A 24,186-nucleotide genomic window follows, 5' to 3' on the forward strand; every position below is an offset into this window, starting at 1 on the left:
GTGCAGGGATCACCAACAGAACACTTGGGGCACACATGTGCTCTCAGAGGTGTGCCTGCCCCCAGGGTCTTCCTCCCCTTCTCTCCCGATGAATTTAGGCTTGAAAGAAGACTTTCCTGCTTGGCAGGGGGTTGGACTGGATGGCCCTTGTGGTCTCTTCCAACTATGATTCTATGAAGTATTCTATTGTACCCATTAAAACAGCTTTTGGGGTGTAGATGTGTGTTTGTGGTGCCTGCAGCCATTTCTCCGGTTTGCAAATGGACGCCAAAAGGTTGGCAATCCTTGATCTATGTGGCAGGTCTCCCAGTTCTTTCTTGCTGGGTTTACACATGATGACACAGCAAGCATTGAAGTGGTACCATGTTCCGCAGAGCATCAAATGCTTCTACTTGTTCTCTGTTCTCTACTGTCCTCTGTTCTGGCCCTGTCAGCTTTAAGACAGCCAGGAGACGAGAGCTGTCTTTAGCATTCTTCACATGCAGAGTTGCTGGGATCAGAAATGCTGGGAGTGGCTCCAGTTTGCAGTGGATGCAGGATGTAGTTGCATCCACATGTTGAGGCAAGTGTGAGAGGCAGCTAGCTCCTACCTTGTTCTCTAACCGATATGGTACCTATCCAAGCAGTGTGTGCATCAGTGTGGAAGACGTTCATTCACTGTTCCTGGTAGAGATCCACAGCAGTGAATTACTAAGGTGCAATATTTAGGGATACTGAGCCTTCTATATTTTGATTGAACATACTACTTTGCTGTAGCGGCTCCCCCTCCCCCCAAAAACGTGAGGGTTAAGATACCTGAATATTGAAAACACCTGTTTCTTAAAAAGAAAGGGAGAGAGAAAGCGAAACAAAATAAAAAAAAATTCCTTCCAGTAGTACCTTAGAGACCAACTAAGTTTGTCATTGGTATGAGCTTTCATGTGCATGCACACTTCTTCAGATCTGAGGAAGTGTGCATGCACACGAAAACTCATACCAATGACAAACTTAGTCGGCCTCTAAGGTGCTACTGGAAGGAATTTTTTTAAAATTTTGTTTCGACTATGGCAGACCAACACGGCTACCTACCTGTAACTAGAACTATGGAGAGAGAAAGCATTAGTCAGCAGAGGTTTTTGTGCCCAAACACAAGTTTGGGAGTTGCCCAAACTAGATGGTTGGACAGTGTTCTCGAAGCTACGAACATGAGTTTGACCAAACTGCGGGAGGCAGTGGAAGACAGGAGTGCCTGGCGTGCTATGGTCCACGGCGTCACGAAGAGTCGGACACGACTAAACGACTAAACAACAAGAATTTTTGTTTCCAAATGTATATCCTGTAATTCAGTGGCTAGTCAGCATTCCTCAAACCAGTAACTTACAAATATTTATATTAAGCCCCCTCTATCTACTGGTGCTCACCTTGTTGTGTTTTTTAGTTTGGGCTCTGTATTGCTGCCGCTGATCCTCTTGTTTCTCCTGGATCTGTAGGAAACCGAGGAGCTGGAGGAAGAGAAGTCTGTGTTGCAGAAGGAGATCGCCGAACTCGAGAAAGAGAAGGAGAAGCTGAGGTTTATGCTAATGGCTCACAGCCCGATGTGCAAGATCAGCCCTGAGGAACGCCGAACCCCGCCATCTCACAGCCTCCAGACCGTCCGGACTGGAGTGAGCAATGCTATAGTGGTAAAGCAGGAGCCCGTAGAAGAAGAGATCCCCTCCTCCTCCTCTGACCTCGAGAAAGGGCAGAGATCAGTCATTAAACCTATCAGCATCGTAGGGGGCTTCTATGGGGAAGAGCCGCTCAACACTCCCATTGTGGTGACCTCGACACCCGCCATCACCCCTGGAGCTTCCAGCTTGGTCTTCACCTACCCCAGCGTGCTGGACCAGGAGTCTCCTCTCTCGCCCTCGGAGTCTTGCTCCAAAGCTCACCGGAGGAGCAGCAGCAGCGGCGACCAGTCCTCGGATTCCTTGAACTCCCCGACTCTGCTGGCACTGTAACCCCTTTTCCCTTTGGCCCCCCCACCCCACCCCACTCAGTTACTCTGGAGGGGGAAACCCCGCCTCTGCTGAGATCAAAAGACCAGCACAATGACTTATTTTCTTTTTCCCACCATGCACAAGGGCAGCAAAAGCAAGAAGAGGGGAAATTGTGTATGTAGCTCCAGAAACTTCCTGGGACGGGAAGAGCCAGAACAGATGTAAAGCCATCTAGGAGTGGGGTGGGGAAGCAGAAGTCGCATTACTGGGACCCAAGTGCTTAGACTACATGGTTGTGTGTGTGTGCAGAGGTGGGTGGGAGAGCCAAACTCCCCATCCAAAGTTTAGTGCGAACGGATGTGAGCTTCAGTAAATCGCTAGCCCGTCCCCCTGTCACGCTGATGAATGGACTGGCGAAACCAGGTTCTCTTCTGTGCTACGTAGTACATTCCAGTTAGTTTGATCTCATTTGGGCTCTCACCTTTTTCCTTTCTGTTGGATACCATGACATTTCGAAAACTCTAACAACAACAAAAAAAAGGCTTGTGGCAATTGTCATTAAACCGCTGCTGATGTTAGGATCTGCCCACGCGGGATTCTTGCTGTTGTTGGGTGAGGGGGTGGGCTTTTTGGAATAGATGGTGCAGAACTGAGAGAGGAATAAAATAACAGGTCCAAATGGTTCTTTAAAAAAAAAAACACCGCCAACAACACTCCTTGCACCTTTGTTTTGGGGAAAGTGGGGTAGCATGGGAAGAAACAAGTGTTGGATGTTCTGTTGACAAAAAATGAGGGGTCTCCTCGAAAGAGTATGCAGATAAACACGTTATTTCTTGGTGCGTTGCAAAGGCCATGACTACAGCATGCCTCCACATCAGTGGGCCAGGATCGGTGCCAAGGGAACTGGGGAGATGCCAGAGTGAGTTCCCACTAAGCCTTTGTCTCTGGCATAGGTTGTTCTGCAATTGGCGTTTTGTCAAATCGGTGGCTGGACCCTACGTTGCCTTTCCCCTTGGCTGCCAGCCACCTTGAGTGTGATGTCTCTCCCCCCCCCCCCCCGCACGCCTGACTCGGATGCTGGGCTGCTCTCAAACAAAAGCCACCGGCTCCCAGCTCTGTGAACCGTTGCAGTGCAGCAGTGCTGCTATTCTTTCTCTTGTGGCTGGTCCAGGAAAAGGATTCACTGAGGGCGAAAGTGCAGGAAGCAAGCTGGGTGCTCCCTTGGATAATTCCTCTCTGTGTGTGTGTGTGTGTGTGTGTGTTGCACTTCGCTCATCAGTTCCTAGCCAAAGTTTGTGTCTGTTGCAATTTGATGACTTCAGGCCTTGTAGTTCCTTGGCTCCCTTTCTGGTCCTGGAGACATTAGCGGGAAAATAGTTTTCGTGCCTGGGTATGGTCCTTTGCTGCACTCTTTTCGCTGCACGTTCAGGTGGATATGGCTGTTTGAAAACCTGTGCTCACTACTGAAATGGCCAGTGGGCTTTGCTTTTTCTCGCATCTTCTGTGGTGCCTAGACAAAAATCCTATTGCACTTAAAACAGCGCAGCTGCTTGGGCTTGCAGAGCTGAATCGGAGAGAAGTTTGCTGGGTTCTCCCCTCGTTAGGTTAAGGCCTTATTTTTGTATAGAGAGCATCCCTTTTAGCCCAAGCTAACTAGGGTTCCTGTCACGAGCATATTTATGTTTGCTGGTTTCCACTGTCATTTTTGTTTTCATTTGACCTCAGGATTTATTAGGCAAGATGGCAGATGGATACATGATCTCACTGTGCTCTTTGGAGACCAGCTTTCTCATCTGGGGGGCATCTCTTCAAGCCATGTTTAACTCCATTGGTGAGCATCGCTGCCTTCCTTGAGACTCTGCCTTAACAGCTGGGGAATTTGCTTAAGTCTTTTGAGTGTTTCCAATGAAGTCAGTGACTCAATTCCCATTGACTGGTTGTTGTTGTTGTTGTTGTTGTTGTTTTTAATGCATCTGGATATCAGCCATAGTGTTAGGTCAGCTGCTTGCATGTCATTGTGAAAGGCCAGAGGTTCTCAAACTGTGGTTCACAGGCTGCTGGCAGCCCACAAGTTCCATTCATGTTGCCCACCGAAAACACTGCCCAGCAAGGATACATGACTTCACAGAACGTTGCTCAGAAAAACAGGCACATCCATCCAGTTAGGAAAGCAAGACTATGCTTTATTAAAATGCAAGGTATGTGTTTCTTTGCTTTGTAGAGCAAAAGAAGTTTATTAAGTGGTCTGGTGAGACCACCAGCAATTTTCAAGCCCATCCCTTCAAAAAGTTTGAGAACCACTGTCCTAGGCTATTTGTGTGATTGGAGCTTCTGGCTAGTCAGAATAAATCAAAGCCATACTTAATAGCAACTGCAATGAGAAGAAGCCAAATTCTGTAACCTGAATCAAGCATGCACATATTTGAGTATAGTTTTGAAATTTGCATTATTTATATTGCCTGTGCTGGCCATGGGGAGGAGAAAAGAGCTATGCAAAGCGCTAAAAAACTACCTCTGTCCACCGGCAGTTGCGCTTAGAGCCCTTCTGTCCTCTTAAAAGTTCACCAGGCATTACCTACATATTTTCAAGCTACTCTTTGCAGAAAGGAAAGCCACAGTTTTGGGTTTTGGATGACAGCACGAACTGCATATCCATTTTGTGGAAACGGCCTTTAATACGGTTGGACTGGATGGCCCTTGTGGTCTCTTCCAACTCTATGATTCTACTAAGATGCACTTCAATCGCACAATCGCTTAAGCTCAGAGTAAATGAGACTCGTGGTAGTAACTCTTCATATTTAAAAGCAAAACTATACTGGAAAGGCATTTTCTTCAAGATACTAAAATCCAGGCATTTTTCTTCTGACATTTCCCTTTTTAGACAGCGCCACTGGAAGAGACTCAGGCTTGTATTCAGGGCAAATGCTATTCAGAGTAGACCTCTTGGAAATGAATGAACCTGGGCTGACCATGCCCATTAACGACAGTGACCCTTCTCTGAGGACTAGTGTTCCTGGCTCTAAGCATCATTTAATAGAAAATATTCTAAGCATAACAGGGAGAGCAGAAAACTGCATCATCTGACTGTAGCATTTAAAAAAATAAAAAAATAGCACAATATACTTTTCACTAAATCACTGGTGTATTCTCTGAAATGCTGCTTGTCTCAGCAGGCCAAGAACTTTTTTTTTTTAAATCACATGTTGCTAGCCCATTTAACTGCGCTGGGTCAGATTGACCCAGGCTTCATGTCCGTCTTAGAAATCCTTGGAAAAGAAAAGGTTTGAATGCGATGGAGGCAACTTCTCTGCCAGGCTTGTAACTATTAGCAGAAAAGAGAGAGCATTCTCTGAAATTCCCAGTACTATCCAAGTGCCCACGAAGATGCCTTGGGGCACATATGCAGGCTTATATGTGAGGCTGCCATTTGTCAGTTGGTTTCAGTGGTGGTGCTGCCGCAGCAGTTTGATGGATAACTCTGAGCAAAGGGCACAAAGCCTGTTAACAGAAAACCTGGAGATGACTAGAGAAAATACAAGGGTTGGCAGGGCTTTTTGCTCCAGCTTGTTTTCTAAGTTATAAAAAAAAATAGGAGAGGCAGGACTTAGAACTTGTTGGTTTTGTGGCAAGTAAGAAAGGCGGTAGGCAAGGTCTGTGGAAGAGTTCCATTTTTTCAAAGTTTGCCTTGGGAAAGATCTGGGTTTATAGCTGGAAGCAATTAGAAAAGAGGTCTCTGAACTGCTTCCTGTTGTTGACCTCAGATCTGTCCTCAGGCAACTTTAGTGTGTGGCCATGTACATGCCATATACATTTAGAGCACATGACTCCTCCCCCCCCCCTTCAAAGCCTCCTGGGAACTGTATTTTGTTAAGGGCATTGGAAATTGTAGCTCTTTGAGGCACAAAATACCATTGCCTGGCTTCTTTGGGGAGACGTATGGTGCTATATACTGTATATCACTTGAATAAGGTTCCCTGGTGAGCTTTGGCTCACCTTCACCCTTTCTGCTGGCCAGAATCGTGACTTGCCACTGTTCTCCTCCACAAAGGAACTTTCTAGGGTCATTTTGTGGCAGATATTCCTGTGCATCCGAGTCTTACAGTTGATTCAGGCATGTTTTGCTGTGTGAATCGAGTTTTAGCTCCAGATTCTGCTTTTCATCTTCACTTGTGAATTTGTACATCTGAAAGGGTTATATCACACGTACTTCCTAAAGCTGCCCAGATGGAACTCCAGTTTAATCCTTGCAAGGCACAAGCAGTGGCTTTTTGGCCTCTTGGACACTTCTTGATTAATTCTTCCACTTCTTCTTGGTCCTACAGGATGATAGAGACAGATCTGGGTTTTAGTCTTGGCATGTCAGCCTGCAGATGACACCCTGGTGGGATTAATTTAGTCAGGAGCACTACAGAAGTACATCCAGATGGATGGCACCTCAACTATGTCTTGGCATAATGGATGACATCCCAACTGTAGACATTATGAAGCCCCATGTCCCAGTGATGGCTTTACTGTGGAAAAGGGACTAGAGATGTTTTGTAGGTGAAGCCTGGAACAGATAGTGCTCTGATCTAGGAAACATTTCCCTACTTGTTTTTGCATGCATCTTGATTATTACGGATGTCTTTACTCGTTAATTTGCCATACATTTGGGGAAACCTAGCACCTTTGTTCAAAAGGAAAATATATTTGTGTCCCAACACTAACTCTTTAAAATTCCTGCTTCCTATCCATTCCAGCTTCTAATGTTTGAACTTTTCCTTTCCATTCAGTTTAGAGTGCAGTCCAGCAAGAATTATGGCTTTGGAGCTCTCTTCCATTTCAGAGTGTTTTGTCTTCGCCTGGGTGATGTAGATATAGGATGACCACAGTCTTTTAAGGGATTGTGCTCTTAAGTCAGCGATGTGCTTGTGATAGAACAGAACCTGGCGCCATCATGTTGGTGTCAATAGATTTCCTCCACCACCTTTTCCTTTTTTTAATTAATTGATCTTTTAAGTTCATTTGAACCTAGCAATGTGCTGCTTTTATATTCTGCTTGGCCTTAATCCTAAAAGCACTCATTGCTTTCACATTTATTTATTGGCAGGCAAACACTTTTTGTGTCTGCTCCAGCAAATCTGCCCACCATTTAATTTAACATCCCTCAAATGTGTGTTGCTGTTTTTTAATGCCAAAATGAAATTCTGCAACTTTTTTTCAAAACACACACACAGAGAGAGAAGTATTTTCAGTCATTAGAGTGGGTCAAATATTTTAAGAGAAGGCACAAATAATCCCATGTTTGTTTTGTTATTTATATTTATATAAAAAATGTTTACATCTTTTTCTCTGCCTCAGATCTGTATTTTAAAAACACCTTTATCCCCCTCTTCCCTTGCTGACTTTTAAAAATGCTGTTTTTTTTCTTTTATAAAGTAGATGACTTGGACTTACGATCTTTGGTTTATGGATTTCCCCCAGTTCAGTTGTGTTATTTTCTCTTGAGTTGGCTCTGCCCTGCCTTGTGCTGTGTCTTCTAAATTTACATGCAGGATTTTTGTAATTTTCAAAAATGGTTGTGCCCAAGCATCTTACTTTCCTAGCTTGCTGTAGCTTTCACTTGCATGAATTCTTTCTTAAGTAAGCCATAGGTATTGAGTGGTGTGCATCAAAACACAGGCAAATTTTTGTTGCGTTTGTTTTTTAAGGGCAAAGGCTATAGTTCAGTGGAAGAGCATGTGTGATTTGCATGCAAAAGAACTCTGGCCAAGCCTCTATCTGATACTTGGAAAGTTGCTGCCACAACGATTGCAGAAAGGAAGCCCTTAGATTATTTCTAGGGCTTATTAGCTCACTGATTTGTGAACTAACAAATTTGGACATTCCTCATTAAGTACAAATCCTGTTGAGGTGATCGTATATATGATCACATGACTTACCGGTAAGTAACAACTTCAGTTGCCTGCTTTTTAATGCACATCACTGCTTGTGTACTCTACTTACTCAACTGGGAAGAAAATCACATCAACCTAAGGGAAAGCTGCAAGAAGATAAAACCTCATGTGTTCTGGGACCTCTGCAAAATCGAAAGCCAGAAGAATAGAAGGAGGGAAATGCATTTGTGCCTCTCTGCAAGCGGGACGAGAGAAATGGGAGCCACTAAATTGAGCAGGGTGGGAATTTTTTTTTTAATGTTTTGTATAAAGAAAACTTTCTAAAGAAGCATAATCAATCCTCTGCAAATAGTAATAGGTGAGGCCAAACAAACTATTTCTAGGTACAAGAGATGAAACTTTTTCCTGTCCTATGAAACAAGACTCCTCCCTTTCCCATTTTGTACAATTAAAAGGTCGGTCCACTTTCTTGTTTGTGGCTATTTGTTGTTGGGGAGGGGGGCATATGAAATTATGTGTAGAAAATAGACAACAGGTTTGTATTTGCTCAGTGAGCGGATAAAGTGTTGTGTCTGTGTATATATAGATTCTACTGTGTAGTCCACAAAGTAACATTGGTAAGAGAAGAGTGTATCTTTATTCACAAGGTAGTTTAATAGCGTAAAATGGAAGAATGCTTTAAGATTCCTGAAGATAAAAGGGCCTGGATCTCTCTCTTGTTTACATGACTCTGATCCTAAATGCACTCGTGTTCGATGTTTGTATCTATACTGATGATAACACTGGTAGAGGAAATGGTTCTCAGTGATCTTATTTGTGCAAATTCACGGAGATCAGTAAATTTTTGAGTGTGCCATTATATTTCTCTTCCACACAGAAAAGTAAGTTTTTTCCCTCCTTTGCTTAATTCGTGGAGTGGAATTTAAAATTACTGAATTGGAATCCCTTTTCTCTGATCTTTTGCCTAGATCTTCCCATGGCAGAGAAGCTTGGCTGAACGGTCATCTTCTCGTTCCTTTCATTGCTATATACAGGCCGACAATATTTGCACTAAAAAAAAAAGATGTCAAAAATAATTATATGAAAGCTGGTTGGAAAAAGCTTGCTGCTACAAAAGAACGTATGAAAATAATGGCCATGCTTTTCAGTTTTAATGGAGTAGTACCATTTTGTAAAGTAAAAACAAAATATCAATCTAGAATGAAACGAATGAAGGTTTTATATATCTTGTCTTAAATATTACCGTTTTTACTTTCTCTCGCCTTTCCTTTCCCCCACCCCATCTTAATACCATTCCATGCCTGTCATTGCTCCTTTTCGTGATGATTGAATGTGTTCACTACCCCCAACCTGCAAGTTCAAACACTTGTAAATTACGCTTTCATGGCACTGCGGACACCTTTTTTGTATAGTGAGAGCTAACTGGAGTTCTTCTCTCTCTTTTGGTTGAAGTCATTAAAAGATATCCTTTGAAGTCATTAAAAGATTCTCTTTGTGATGACTTAATTAAAAGCTTGCATTCTCCTTCTGTGTAAACAAGCATTGATAACACTGGCACCTCCAAGACGGTTGGTATATTTTTCTGGGAGGGATTCGAGCACATTCTGGGAAATTTAGGTCTGTGCGCAATTCAATCCACTCCCACTTAGCGCTCTTTCATTCTACTGTACTTTAAAATGCTCTTCAAAAAGAAGAAGCAAACTTTTCTTTCGGTCAGGAAAGGGATTGTGAAATGTATTGATGACTTTGAAATGAACAGATGGTTAACAAGAAGACGTGTAAACACCCTGCAAACAAATCGGGATGAATGCTCAGGGTTTTTTTTATTAAATAATGTCCCCGCTTTAAAAACAAGAACAGCAACAACCCAGAACAGATGCTCCATAAGGAACAGACCCAGTCTAACCACTACATAAGCCTTGCAGAAGCAAATCGTGCAGTAGCAGGTGTGGCAGGTCAGAAAGCATCTTCCATCCGATGAGATTCTGCTTGGAATGTCTTCTGAGAAGTGGGGATAAATGGGGAATAGGGGAGAGGCTGAATAAAGGAACTTCCATAAAAGGGAAATCCTTCACCAAGAGTTTTATCAGACTTCTAAAAAATGGGGGAAGAGACAGCGGAGATGTGTTATAAGAGCAGGAATGCATAATAATGTTCAGCTCCAGAAGGAAAGCACTTGCAGTATGTTTAAAGTGGTGTTCTAAATATGGTTGCACTGATGATTATGATGATAACATGAGTGCACTCTTATTATCCTCCAGTCTGTTTGCATAGTTGACATTCTTTCCTGGATAGTCAACCCTGTGCTTAATGACTGCATGGCAGGGAGACAAATCCGCACGTGCCGCTTGTTGGCTATCTCTCCTTAAAGGCACTGGAGTCTGTTTGCCGGCAAAGGAGTGCTTTTAAGGCTCCCCTGTTCTGTTTCTTTTTACTGCAGAATCTTGTCAGAAAGGTTTAAGAACATGAAGCGTTCCCTGAAAGGCTTGGATAGCTGAGGAATTAAAAGGGGAGAAGCAAGAACGCTAGGCATTGGGCATGCTTTTAACTGCTGGGCGCAAGTTTCAGAAATCAATAGGTGAAGTTTTTTGCAGTGTAGAGGAAAAAAACTGATCACCGCCAAGGAAAGGAAAGTGGCAAGCTGGAGATGTTGCTGCATCATACATAACTACCTAAACACATCTGTGGCTTCCAGTCCTGACCTGTGGATTCGCTGTTTTCCATAGCTACCACCCTGTGCTTTTGTGACAACATACTATATTACCATAAAAGATATGCATTTCCGCAAACCAATTTGCATAGTCTCTTATGCATGCAACCTTCCTATTTGCCAAAGTGCAGCCTGTTGTGGATGGCAGGGTCCATATTGCACAGAATGAATTTTCACCAGCGCATCTGGCATGACATGGGACCAATGACATCTATGTATCAGTTACACTAGAGCTGAAAAGTGGGGAGGTAATGAGGGTTCCTCTTGCACTCACAGACTACCTTTCTAAAAAGGGATGAGATGCATCACAGCACATGAGGCACTTAATTCTTTTAAGAAAATAATTTCTGGGATTCAATGTACACCTCCTGCTGCACTTAGACCCTGTTTGTACACAATGTGCTTTTGCAAGACACACGGCTCTTCTCCAGAGACTCCACGTTCCCTGAGCAATTCCTAAGCTGGATTGTCTTTCAGCCTCAACAAGCAGCCCACAGACACTGGAATCTGTGCGCAGCTACTATAATTTAGATCTGAAGGATGAAATTATATGGCAGCGCAAACCTCATGACTGCTTCAGTCCCCTTTCCGCGGGCAGCTAAGTTAAACCACACTTTGCCTTCCCACAGGAGTTCTGTTGCCTTCCTGCCTTCCTGTTTTTAACACCCCCAAGAAGCAAAAAGCTGATGGACGAAGCTTTTCTCACAGGAATTTGGCGTGTAATGGGTAAACTACAGTTCCCAGGGTTATTTGGGAAAAGAAAATGTGCTTTGAAAGTATGCAGCAATACATTTCCAGTCAGTGGGGCTTACCTTTGAGTAGACATAGTGTTTCAGTATTTCTTTTACCTTTCAGTATGGGGAGGGTTGTGACAGGTGGATTTGGAGAAAAGCAGTTGAAATGATATTTTTTGGGGACAAGTGTTCATAAAAGCTTTATTTCTGTCAGGATGCATGACTCTGCAAGCTGAGTCATGGGTTAGAGAGAACCTGCTGTGATGAAACAGAAAAATATGTTTTGGTTGTTTTTAACAAACCACTGTTTACAAAACACTGCGCAATCTTTCAAGATACACAGAGTTCTTCCTCAGGGTAGATAGTAAAAAGCCCCCACCAAATTTAATGCTTTAGGCCAAGGTATTATGTTAAACCTTGTGTGAAGCAGCATTTTTGAGCCCCAGCAGGTCAGTGAAGGAAACCCATATAGATTTACAGCCTAATCTAGACACGTTTACTCTGAAATAAGTTCCCCTATGCTCAATGGGTTCATAACACACTATGTATATGCTAACAGTTCAGGCCTCGGGTTACACTGAAGCATGCTGGACTGAACAAGCAATGCAGCTCCCATGGACAATATGAAAACCAGGAAATGGATAGCTACTAATAGCTTCATCTCCACAAGGTTTCAGAGCTCCAACACAGCACAGATTCACTAAATGACCATGAGATAGGGATGACTTTACAGCCTTCCCTTAATTTGTTTCATCCTCATTTAAAACCAACCAAGTTGGTGGCCATTTGTGCATCTAGTGATGCAATCACACATTTCCCATCAACATTTCGTGCAAAATTAAGAAACCAGAACCTATCAAGGAACTATCCGGGGCTATCCCTGGAAACTATCCCAAACTATCCCTGGAAACTATCCCAGGCTATCCCTGGAAACAAACTATCCCTGGAAACAAACCTATGTACCCCGTGGTAGTGAGAGATGAAAAAACGGCAGCTTCTGTGCAGTATTCCGTCTCAAACTGCAGCAAAGAAATGAAAATAGATCTTGAGGGGAAGGAAAAGATTAACTGCTTGGGCGGCAGGGTGGAATCTTGCAGTACGTAGCGAGGATCAGAAATAGGCAACGATGAGCCATGAAGGCAAAGGGATACAGGACACACGCATGCTCATATTTTTTTATTTATCACATTTATATACATTCATCTGAAGGTCACAGGGTGGTTTACAATATGTAAGCCATATTGTAAAATTGTAAAAAACAACAACGACAACCATGTTGTAAAATTATGTAACATAATAGCAAAAAGCACCTCCCAGATACGTATTTATTTATTAAATATATTAGCATACTGTTTTTAAAAAAACAAAATGGTTTTCAACCCCCCCACCCCTTCCCCCCCCCAACCATTGGTTTTTATGGCTCTATCTACACACTACAGAGTTATTTGGGTTTATTATTTTTCCTAAATTAATTGCCATGGCTTCCCTAAAAGACTCCTGGGAATTGTAGGTGCTGAGAGTTCCCAGATAAAGATCTGTTGTTGTGTGTGTGTGTTCCCCTGCCCACCCACCCACCCCTCGGGGCCATTCCTGTTCAGGCTGCAACTCTCTGTGAAGGGGAAATAAACCCGCTGAGCCCATAAGGATGCGTATGGCCAACAGCTCGTTCCCTTCTCCTTTCAGCAACTGTATGGCTTACCCTACCATTTGATTGCAACCAAACTGCATGTTTGAAGTAGTTCCGAAAACTGATTGTCAGAAAATAGCTCTTGTTACCAAATCCCAAATCCTAGAACGCAGAACTGAAAGCAAAGGGTGTGGCTGTGCCCTGCTAGTTGCAGATAGAGAGAAAGAGAAGAAACCACAGTCTTTTCTAAAGAGGCTCTCTCTGAACTGTGCTTTTCAGGGTTAGAAATAGGGCAGCCATAGGCAAACCCGGCCCTCCAGATGTTTTGGGACTACAGTTCCCATCATCCCTGACCACTGGTCCTGCTAGCTAGGGATCATGGGAGTTGTAGTCCCAAAACATCTGGAGGGCCGAGTTTGCCTATGCCTGAAATAGGGCATAGAAGCCAGGAAAGGCGCCATGTCCATTTGGCCTAATTTCCTGTTTTGGAAGGTACCTGAGCCTCCTCCCTCCAAAGTGGAGATGCAGAAAGGCTGTAATTGCCACCTTCCCGCCCACACAATCCTGTCATACCATGTCAGTCAGAGAAGATTAATGTTCCTATGTAATGTAACCCGGCCGTCTCTTTGTTCAGCCATGTGTATTTTACCTTCTATTCTCGGCTGACATTCAACGCTCACGTTGGCCTTCAAAGAAAAGCTGCACCTAAAATTAGTTACCTGAAGAGAGTTGCAACTCAGGGCTGGCGCCAGACTTTAGGGTTCTCTTAGCAGGGAGCTGCTGAGGCCCAGCCCACAAACACGCACACACACAATGGGGGCATGCTTTTTTCTTCAAGAGCTACTGCTTCAGTGGCGGCGACCCTCCTCACCCTACCCCTCTTCCCCCCTCTTTTCTTCCCAGCCTAATACTGCATGCAACACTAATGTCTCACAACAAATGAAACTGATCTGTAGAAAACGCAACTTGAAAAAAGAGACAATGCACATATTTTCGTAAACTAATAAATCTTAAATGAAAATTATTTAAAAAGGAAAGAACACCACCGACCAGATTTCTCACCAGGCCCCTGGGCTGCCTTTCAGCAGGTGGGCAGGTGGCGGTACCATCCCTTGAATGGGAGCCAAGCTGGGCTGCCGTATGCAGTGACCACTTGCCATTTTAACTTATCCAAAACGCAATGCCCCAGCTGATAGATGGATGAAATCTACTTCTTTATTTTTATTTGCTAAGCATTTCTTTATAAGCAGCTTATTATTCTTAAATATTCAAGAGGTATACAACACACAGAGAGGGAGAGAGGGGGGAAAGAGAGGGAGAGAGAGAGACTGTTAAAACAAAGCATTAAACATTAAAACAAAAATCTAACCTTGAGCCAATAAAACAGCAATGTAAGCTGAAGAAAAACCCAAAGGAATTCAAGCACATAAAACAGAGCCCAGTTTTGTGGACCAGGAGATGCCTACCGGTAGGCAAAAAGATAAGCCTTTATAAGATATATGGGCTAGGGCATTATATTCTGAGTAAATTAAAATGCCTTGCAGCCATTGCAGGTGGGAACTAGGCTTGGCACCTGTTGAAAAGCAGCACCACAGATCACACTGCAAAATGGACATCTGGGGGTCCAGCCCCCAGCATAGCAAGGCCAGGCCACTGAGACGACTTTTTTTGGGCTGCTGAGACTTTGGTCAATGCAGAATCTGGCCAACACCACCCTTGGTTCAAGAGGACATTGGCTACTCTCTCGCTCTTTCTCTGCAGGAGCTGAGGAACAGTAGATAACATTCCAGGCAGATCTATTTCATTCAAATTAAGTGTCAAAACACAGTCCAGCTGACAGTTTTTACACTTGTGTAAGCTGCCTCAGGCCCTCAGCCATCACTGAAAAGTCATGGGAGTTTGGGAAACATGTCTCCAAGATTTCAGGAACTGCCATGAACAATAAGAACTTTTAGGCAACAACAACATTGCCTAAAAATTGGCAGTATAGAACAAAGACTCTGACTTGAAAAAATATTATTTCCTTAGTACTCAAAGGAGGTAGAGAATTACTTATTACATTTACATCAGGGGCATCTAACCCCCAGTTTGGGGGCTTGATCCATGCATTCCCCCCCCCAACCCCCAAGACCCTCCGTTGATTTTGGCAGTGACAGCCAATACAGGCGAATGCAGCCTTTGAGGCAAAAAAAGAGGCTCAAGCCTTATTTAAATTATGCTTTTTCTCCAAGGAGGTTAGGATAACACACATGGTTCCTCCTGCCATTTTATTCTCACGCAAAACCTGTGAAATAGGCTAGGAGAGAAAGAGTGACCAGCATGAGGTCACTCAGCAAGCTTCATAGCTCAATACAAGTATTTAAACCTTGGCCTCCCCACTTGCAATCTCTTTGCACTTGCCTTCTCTTTGGTGGTACCCAAAATGTAGAGTACCCCTCTAACTGATATGCCACACTGGCTGAACCAGAGAATTCCCTTTCCTCGCCTATGTTTCATTCCTCAATTTCCACTGTTGGACAGATCATGCTTCTGAACACCACTAGCTGCAAACCACAAGAGGGGAGAGTGCTGTTCTACACAGGTCTTGCTTGTGGGCTTCCTGTGGGCCACTGGCTGGCCACTGTGAAAACAGGAAGCTGGACTAGATGGGTCTTTGGCCTGAGCCAGCAGGCTTGTCCTATAGTCTTACAAGGAGAAAAAACACTTTCATGGATGCCTGTTCAGTGATATTTAGCAACACAAGAGTTTAATGGCCTTAGGTTGTTTCAGTGAAGACTACTGTTTGGTGTTTAATCTGATGCATAGCCTACAACACGCATACTTGGTATTCAGGTCTCCAAGGAACACTTCTGCTTTTATGGGTGGAAAGCCTTGGGGAAATTCATGCCCGGGAGACACAAAATGGGAGTGGTGGCTGTGATGTCACTGGGGTTATCAGCCCTAGGTCCTTAGTTTGTTCCTCAAGGAGGTTCCCAAAGAGTCTTAGAACAAAGGACGGCACGACTATCAACCTGCTTCTGCCTAAATCTCTTGTATTGCTACAAGAATTTATCCCTGCTCCGATCACCTCAGCTGTCATGAGAGGAAGCCAAAAACACTAAATGATAATAGTGTCCCAAAATGGCCCCAGGTAACAGTGCCCCAAAGCACTGTTGTATCATCACCTTTGTGTCCTGTCATAATGGGCTGCTTCAGATGTAACATCAAACCATGGCTTGTGCTAACTATAGTTTAGACACCCAACCAGGACGTCATGTTTCAGACACATAAATTTAAAATATTAAGTGGTTTATCGTTGCCTTAGAATAAAATAAATGCAGGCAAACCAAGGCTTGCTCAGTTTCCCAAAGCGGGTGCTGTGTGGTGGCCGGGAGACTGAGCTACTGGTAAGAATCGGGATGTCCCAGGTTCACTTTGAATGCTTGAAACCACTATAGAAAGGTCTTGTTATTTTATTGTTGCTGCTATTATTAATGTATTATTTTACATATTATCTTCTGGCTGAATCCTAGCAGCACCATGAGGGACAGCCCACCCCACAAATCAGGATTCTTCCACCTTATTATGTTGCATGTGTAAGACTAGGCCTCAGGCACAATCTACCAAGCAGCTTATCAGCAGAGAAAGATGCAAAAACAATAAACTTCATTGTAATCCATTTAATACATTCTGCGCCTGTCCTGACTCCCATCTAGGAGTGAAGATAAGGCTGGGGGCTTAACTCTGTCATTTGCCTCTGCCGGGAAGGCTGGGAGGGGGGGGGCACGTCTGGGTGAAACTGTCATTTTCAGTTTCTCCTTATTCCATCCTTAAATTCAATGGTCCACATTTCCCCAGCAGCTTGTAGTTGGCTGGGTTTTTGTTTGTTAAAGTCCTCTTGAAAATTCATCATCAGCATATAACTACAACTTTCTCTTAATATACACAAATTTGTACAAAGCAACCTTCCATAATATAGTGCAATTTTGTAAGTTATTTGCACTAATACAAGCATGTTTATGAACAAACACACCCTACTATGTGCAACTTTGTACACGTTTGTTGGCATTGCAAGATTCAGAGAAGTGCAAATTTCAAAGGGTGGTTCATGTATTATTTCAAAAAGTGCAAATTGGGGAGGTTCGCCTTTAAATGTGAGTTGAATTCTCCTGAGGCAAGGGTGAGCAAAACAGTTTTCAGGAGTTTCCCCACTCTTTCCCCTTATGGTGCTACCATAAGTTTTGTATCTCTTTTGTAGGAAAGGTATACTTTTTGTGCATTCCGCAATGCATATAGTAGGATGCATTTGTGCATAAAAATGCTTATATTAGTGAAAAAAACATACAAAATTGCACTATATTATGGATGACTGCTTTGTGGAAATAGAGAAGTGTGTGCTCTCTATTTGCTATCTTTATTTCCCTGATCACATGTAGCAAGCATGCCTCCATTGCCACAAACATGCAATCTCACATTAGAAGAACATAGGAGCCCTTAAAAACCAGACACTTTCTTGTTGGGTATACAGTAATAAGACAGGAACTACTAAAAGAGTGGAATAAGTTGTTTATGTATGCTACAATGCCGGCTCAGATTCTACTAGCCCCAAAATGGAAGGATGATAAGATACCAACGAAAGAAGAATGGCAAGTTAAGCTTACGTAGAAATGGCGAAACTGATGGAAAGAATCAGAGACAATGATAATGAAGAATTTTAAAAAGCCTGGGAACCTTTTATGTTGTATTTACAGAAATACTGTAAAGATGTGGACTCACTAGCAGGGTTTGATTAAACACCTACAAGTAAGAAAATAAGATAAAAGGACAACATGGAATGAAATTGACTGTAAGATGTAATCATCAAGGAAAATTTGGTATAAAACTGATGAGAAAATAAGAGCATTAAGGTGTAAGATTATAAAAATGAGATAATAATTAAGCAGAAGTAGTAAATAGTTAAAGAACCAGAAGGGGAAGTTGAGGGAGGTCATTTTCTTTTATATGACAAACGTTATTTTGTGTTATTTGATTGAATATAAAACTGTAAAACTCCAGTAAAAGCATTGTTGTTGTTTTTACATGAGAGCCCTGCTAGATCAGAACAATGGCCCATCTACTCTAGCACCCTGTCCTCACAGTGGCCAAGCAGATGCTTATGGGAAGCTCACCAAGCAGAACTTGAATGCAACAGCAATCTCCCCACCTGTCTTCCACTGCACCTGTTGTCTCAAGGGAAGTGCTACTGGGAAATCTGCATAGGCCTCTCCTTTTGACAATGGGCCATGCTGCAGAACCAGCCCGTCATTTTTTTGGCAGAGAGGAAGGAATCAATTCAGCAATGACCTCATGTCACCACCCAGAGGAGGAGATCCTCCCCCCCCCCTATTTGCAATGACGTCTCAGCCGCTCTGCCTGCCTAGCAGGATCTAAGGAGTCACCGCAGCCCTTTTCAGGAAGAACCTGCTGCCACTAGGAGCCGAGCCTAAATTGAGCTCAGGAAGAAAGGGAGGACCTCCATTATGGGACTGGCGGTGACTAATGTCGATATTTATAGCTCTTCTTCCTTTCCTTCGGGAAGTTCTTATGGAGAAGTCAGCCTGGGAACTTGATCTGTGACGACAAAAGATGGAGACTACATTCGCGGAGAGGTTGACTTTGGCATAAGTTATCACCAACAGAAGATGAGATGATAAAAAAACTGTGACTGGAATGCACCACTTCGGAATGGGGATAGGGAACTCACATGATGGAACAGTCTCCTGGGAGGAAACCTGGACAAAACCAGTATGTCATGGAGCAGAATATGCACATCAGCCCTTCTCTCTGACATCAGATTCATTATTAGGTGGGATCTTGTTATTTATTTATTGGGTGTGGAAGATCATCCAGTAATGTAAACCCTCACCTTCAGTTTAAATGGTACAGTCCAGGCAGAGGCTTACCACTTTATCTGATGTTTGTGGGAACTAGGAATAGAGAGAGAATTCTGCTGTTGTTGCCGCTGTTTTTAAGCAGAATAACCTTTGTTGGGCTGTTGAGAAAGGACTCAATTAACCAGTCATCTGGAAGTGAGCTTGGCCCAGAATGGTGGCTTATGAAGATGTAGATAAACAAACAAACAAACAAACAACAGGTTTTGGGGGTCACACAAAGCTAAAACGTCTCCTTCTGTCTCAGGCATGCTGAGTTTCACTGATAATGATGAGGATTAATGGGCCCCTTTCTCCCAAGAAGGTGAAAGAACTTCTTTGGAGATTCACACCCATCCTAAAGAGGTGGGAACTGACAGCATTTGTGTGATGTGACTGGGGAACCGGGAAAAGGGATTGCCAAGAAGCAGATGGGGAATAAAGTAGAGGGTAAGGTAGGAGGGAACTTGGATCTTCCTATTCTTGCTGGGTTTCCACAAACCTGGAGTGGTGTTGCTTGGGATTTAGCACTGACTGTCCTTATTGCCCAAACCCTGTGATACCTATTCAACCCGTACATTTGCAAACCAAGAGATTACAAGTTTGGAAGCCAAGCTGATTTTCCTGTGCATCTGTCCGGTGTACAGTTTCATTTAACATACGCCAAGCACGTCTGTATAAGTGCTCTGACGTCATTTTCATTGCCAGGGCACAACATTTCAAATTCAGAAATAGGAAGCAGGTTAACAAAGGTTCCATAAGTCTTCTGCATTCTCTGTTCTCATGGAAATTGATTCTCTGTAAAGGCTGTCCTGGATTTCCCATCGTTCAGGAAGAGAAAAATATTATTCTTTGGAAATTCGATGCCCATAAATGTGGATGCTGACTCACGGCTGCCTGGAGGTTGCATCCTCTGAACTGAAAGCCCTTCCTTTGGATGGTGGGAATTGGGATGTGGCTACCCAGTGGCAAGGGAAATGCAATCAACATGTGCTCAGAGGGAGTGGGTGGCATTCAACTAAGTGCTATGCAGAGTAGGCCCCTTGAAATTAGCCGTGCTCATTAATTTCATTGGGGCTACTCTGTGTAAAACAAAGTCCAATACCATATATTGTCTCCTTTGCAAGTCAATATGGCCGTGCCAACCCTGGAACTGAGGCGCTGTGGCTAAATCCTAGTGCATGTGTTATGATTGTTATAGCAGCAAAGAATCCAATGTTATGTCATAAGCTTTCATAAGGATGTGCACACCCTAACCCATTTGTTCCCCATCTAAAATCATTCGTGCTGATCCTCAACAACCTAGATTGATTCCAGATCCTGCCACCCACAAGACAGGGTGGGGGTACTTGATAGGCTTTTGAAAACCCTCCCCTTGATTAGGTTCTCCACATCCTTTCCTCTCGGCACATGCCCCAGGCAAACGAAGAAATAAGTGGTGCTTGCATTCATGGTCTAGGTAGGTAAAGGTAAAGCACCCCTGGATGGTTAAGTCCAGTCAAAGATGACTATGGGGTTGCGACACTCATCTCACTTTCAGGTCGAGGGAGCCGGTGTTTGTCCACAGACAGCTTTCCGGGTCATGTGGCCAACATGACTAAACCACTTCTGATGCAATGGAACACCGTGACGGAAACCAGAGCGCACGGAAATGCCATTTACCTTCCCGCCGCAGCAGTACCTGTTTATCTACTTGCACTGGCGTGCTTTTGAACTGCTAGGTTGGCAGGAGCTGCGACAGAGCAACGGGAGCTCACTCCATCGCGGGGATTCAGACTGCCAACCTTCTGATCGGCAAGCCCAAGAGGCTCAGTGGTTTAGACCACAGCGCCACATGTGTCCTGCATTCATGGTCTATATACCCACCCACTCAGCATATCACTGGGCACAAAGATCATGGAAGTGTCCTTATAAATATTATAAAAGCAAAGAATCTGATGGCACCTTAAAAATAACAGATATATTATGTATTAGGCTTTCATGCCATGATATATCAGCTAGTCTTTAACGGATCACAAGACTCTGCTGTTTCTATTGCAACAGCCTAAAACAACTACAGGCAGGTGTTTATTGTGGGATGGGTGCTCTTCACGCATGCATATTTCTTTTGCGGCATCCATGATGTCGTTGGCAACAAAATGCTTTGTTGTTGTTGTTGTTTAGTCGTTTAGTCGTGTCCGACTCATCGTGACCCCATGGACCAGAGCACGCAAGGCACTCCTGTTCGTGATCCTTCATGGATCAATGCCTTGTCGTGGCGAAGGGGCTTGAATAACTCAGAGAAGCTATGAGCTATGCCGTGCAGGGCCACCCAAGATGGACAGGTCACAGTGGAGAGTTTTGACTAAACGTGATCCACCTGGATCCACTGGCAAGCCACTCCAGTATTTTGCCAAGAAAACTCCATGGACATAGACAACAAAATGCTAGCCCTCTGTAAGTTCTTTCCATGTTAGGTTATCACAGGCCTTAAGATTGAGTTGCAGAAAATGTTTTACAGCTGCGACTAGCCCTTTGTGCAAGGGGGAAGCCCCCTCTCTCTACAGACTCCTACAAGCATATCTGCACAGAAGTTGATGTTGGCACAATATGTAAGAGGGTGTCCTGTGTTGTCAACATAAATGCATGTGAATCATGTGCTTCCTCACATTTGATATCAAACAATGAAAAATATGTATCCCAAATCTCTCTCAATAGCTTGTTTACTTGAGTTCTTAGACGTGCCTGAGCACACAGCTTCCAGATCCGTAAGGAAATCCTTCAGTGTGAAACCTAAACAAAAACACCATGCCCAACAACTGCTGCCTTTGCGGCTACCTGATAGTGAGCCTGTTGCAGCTCAGCACATTGCGGTCGGTACTAAAGAAAGAAACATGTTCCTGAATGCAGGCAAGTTCCCTTCTGTTAAGGCCTGTATTGCACAAACAACAGGCTGTGTTTAAACTTTACATGGGACAAAACTAGGGGGGGATGGAAATGTAATAAAAGCAGCCCTGGAACAGCAGGAAGTGTTGCAATTTGGGACTAAACACGATGAATTGGCTGCCCTATGTGATGTGGGGAGAAGGCGGTGTTGCAACTTGGGGTTTATTGATTCAGTTGTTACATCCTTTAACAATTATGCAGACACACCACTTGACTGCAGCCATGCCTTCGCTCTTTGCAAGAAGCAGGAGCTAAGTTACCTGCATCCTTAGCACCTGCCTACATCGATGTAACACCCATGAACAGGTGCTGAGCTTTAACTGCTGAGTACTGGATTTTATGGGCCGCAGGTGGCGCTGTGGGTTAAACCACAGAGCCTAGGGCTTGCCGATCAGAACGTCGGCGGTTCGAATTCCCGCCACGGGGTCAGCTCCCGTTGCTGAGTCCCTGCTCCTGACAACCTAGCAGTTCGAAAGCACGCCAAAGTGCAAGTAGATAAATAGGTACCGCTACAGAGGGAAGGTAAACGGTGTTTCCGTGCGCTGCTCTGGTTCGCCAGAAGTGGCTTAGTCATGCTGTACACCAGCTCGCTCAGCCAATAACGCAAGATGAGTGCCGCAACCCCAGAGTCGGTCACGACTGGACCTAATCGTCAGGGGTCCCTTTACCTTTACTGGATTTTATACATTGATTTTTGTGGTTTTGTCATTTATCTGGAACCCAGATAATATTATGTAGGGTGAAAGTGAAAAGTGAAGTGAAAATCTGGATGCAAAAGTTGTCAAGCTTTTTTGGCAAAATCACAAAAAAATGACATCTTTGAGCCATTTCCCCAGATATTTTGCTGATATTTTGCTGATTTCCACCCAGACACTCCTTCTGACTCCAGTATTCTGGATATGGCAACCCTATCTTATAATAATAACAATGATGATGATGATGATGATGATGCAGTCATGGTGGGAGCAGCTGCAGTGAGAAATAAAGAACAGAGGGAGAGTATCCTACCAAGGATTAGAATGCAAAGCAAGAAAACTTTCTGGCTGAGCCAGTTTTTCCTGTCCCTGCGCATGCACAGCTGTCGGACCGTCGTAGAGAATGCATGCATGCACATTAAGGCATCTTGCTGCATTTTCATTATCTTACGCATCCTTGTTTACTGTTAGCTCGATCCATCATCTATCCTGCCTCCTCATCTCAGTATGAAACATTCTAGGTATGAGTCCTAGACTCTAGGAAGCCTATGGTTTCCAGAGGGAAACTGCAGGGTTTGTTTAGTTGGTGAGAGTTAAAGAATCTCGCTGTCACTTGGAAGATTCCTTTGCATACTGGTTGCTGGAAACTGCTGGAGGGGGGGGGGCACTGTTGCTCTCAGGTCCCACGGGCATCTGGTTGGCTGCTGCGAGAGCGTAGGATGCTGGACTAGAGTGGACCTTTGGTCTGATCCAGCAGAGCTCCTCAGGTCCGCAGCAGCTCTTTCCTTTTGCTTGGTGGATGGTGTGCATGGCTGCCCTGCTCACGGGGGCCGCTTATTTTCTGAGCCCGTGGCAGCCACCTGTTTGTGGTGAGTGGGTCGCCTGACTCATCCGCCATAAGCAGAGGCTTAATTTTGCATCCTGCCACAAGATTCCTTAATGTGGGCTGAGAGATGGCTTGCAAAATATCAGCTTCTGCTCACGGCAAATGCCTTAGACAACCACGTTGTTGAAGCTGCCACATACACAGGATGGGGGTGGAGGGAAAGCAGCTGCTACGAGCAGTGTGGCAACCTCGCGAAAAGCCTCGGGGGATGTTTGGGAAAGGGCCATAGCTCAGAGGTAGAGCATCTGCCTTCCAAGCCAAAGGTCTCAGGTTCACTGCAAGGGAGTGCTTTGTCATTGTCAGCATTTGCACTGATGTGCATGCGTGTACATGTTTTTTAAAAAATACTTTTTATATTATATGCAGTTGTTTTAACTGTTTTTATATATGTAACTGGTTGTTATTGTTGTTTTTAAAATTGTATTGTAAATCACTTCAGGATGCCTCCTGGAAAGCAATTCATAAATGAATGAAATAAGTAAATAATAAACGGAGGGGAGGCAGAGCCATGTAGATTGCATGATCACCTTGATGCAGGGGTAGGCAGCCTAAGGCCCGGGTGCCGGATGCGGCCCAATCACCTTCTACATCCGGCCCACGGATGGTCCAGGAATGAGTGTGTTTTTACATGAGTAGAATGTGTCCTTTTAGGGACCCAGGTGGCACTGTGGGTTAAACCACTGAGCCTAGGGCTTGCTGATCAGAAGGTCGGCGGTTCGAATCCCTGTGACGGGGTGAGCTCCCGTTGCTTGGTCCCAGCTCCTGCCAACCTAGCAGTTCGAAAGCACGTCAAAATGCAAGTAGATAAATAGGAACCGCTACAGCGGGAAGGTAAACGGCATTTCCGTGTGCTGCTCTGGTTCGCCAGAAGCGGCTTTGTCATGCTG

General features: G+C 44.1%; 1 protein-coding gene across 3 annotated transcripts in view; it reads left to right on the top strand.

Moving 5' to 3' along the window:
* The window catches only part of FOSL2 (FOS like 2, AP-1 transcription factor subunit), a 29,217-nt gene extending 19,899 nt beyond the window's left edge, over positions 1-9,318 (top strand). For 2 of the 3 annotated variants that reach the window (XM_035111503.3, XM_035111502.3), the window contains exon 4: positions 1,470-5,148. In XM_035111503.3, the coding sequence (XP_034967394.1) occupies positions 1,470-1,979 (510 nt within the window). In that variant the 3' untranslated portion in view covers positions 1,980-5,148. Of the gene's footprint in view, positions 1-1,469 lie in introns of all 3 variants that reach the window. The other variant, XM_035111501.3, reaches the window with a different exon arrangement.
* Positions 9,319-24,186: the final 14,868 nt, after the last annotated feature.

The sequence above is a fragment of the Zootoca vivipara genome, chromosome 3, assembly GCF_965207765.1.
Source record: "Zootoca vivipara chromosome 3, rZooViv2.hap1.1, whole genome shotgun sequence".
Taxonomy (NCBI): domain Eukaryota; kingdom Metazoa; phylum Chordata; class Lepidosauria; order Squamata; family Lacertidae; genus Zootoca; species Zootoca vivipara.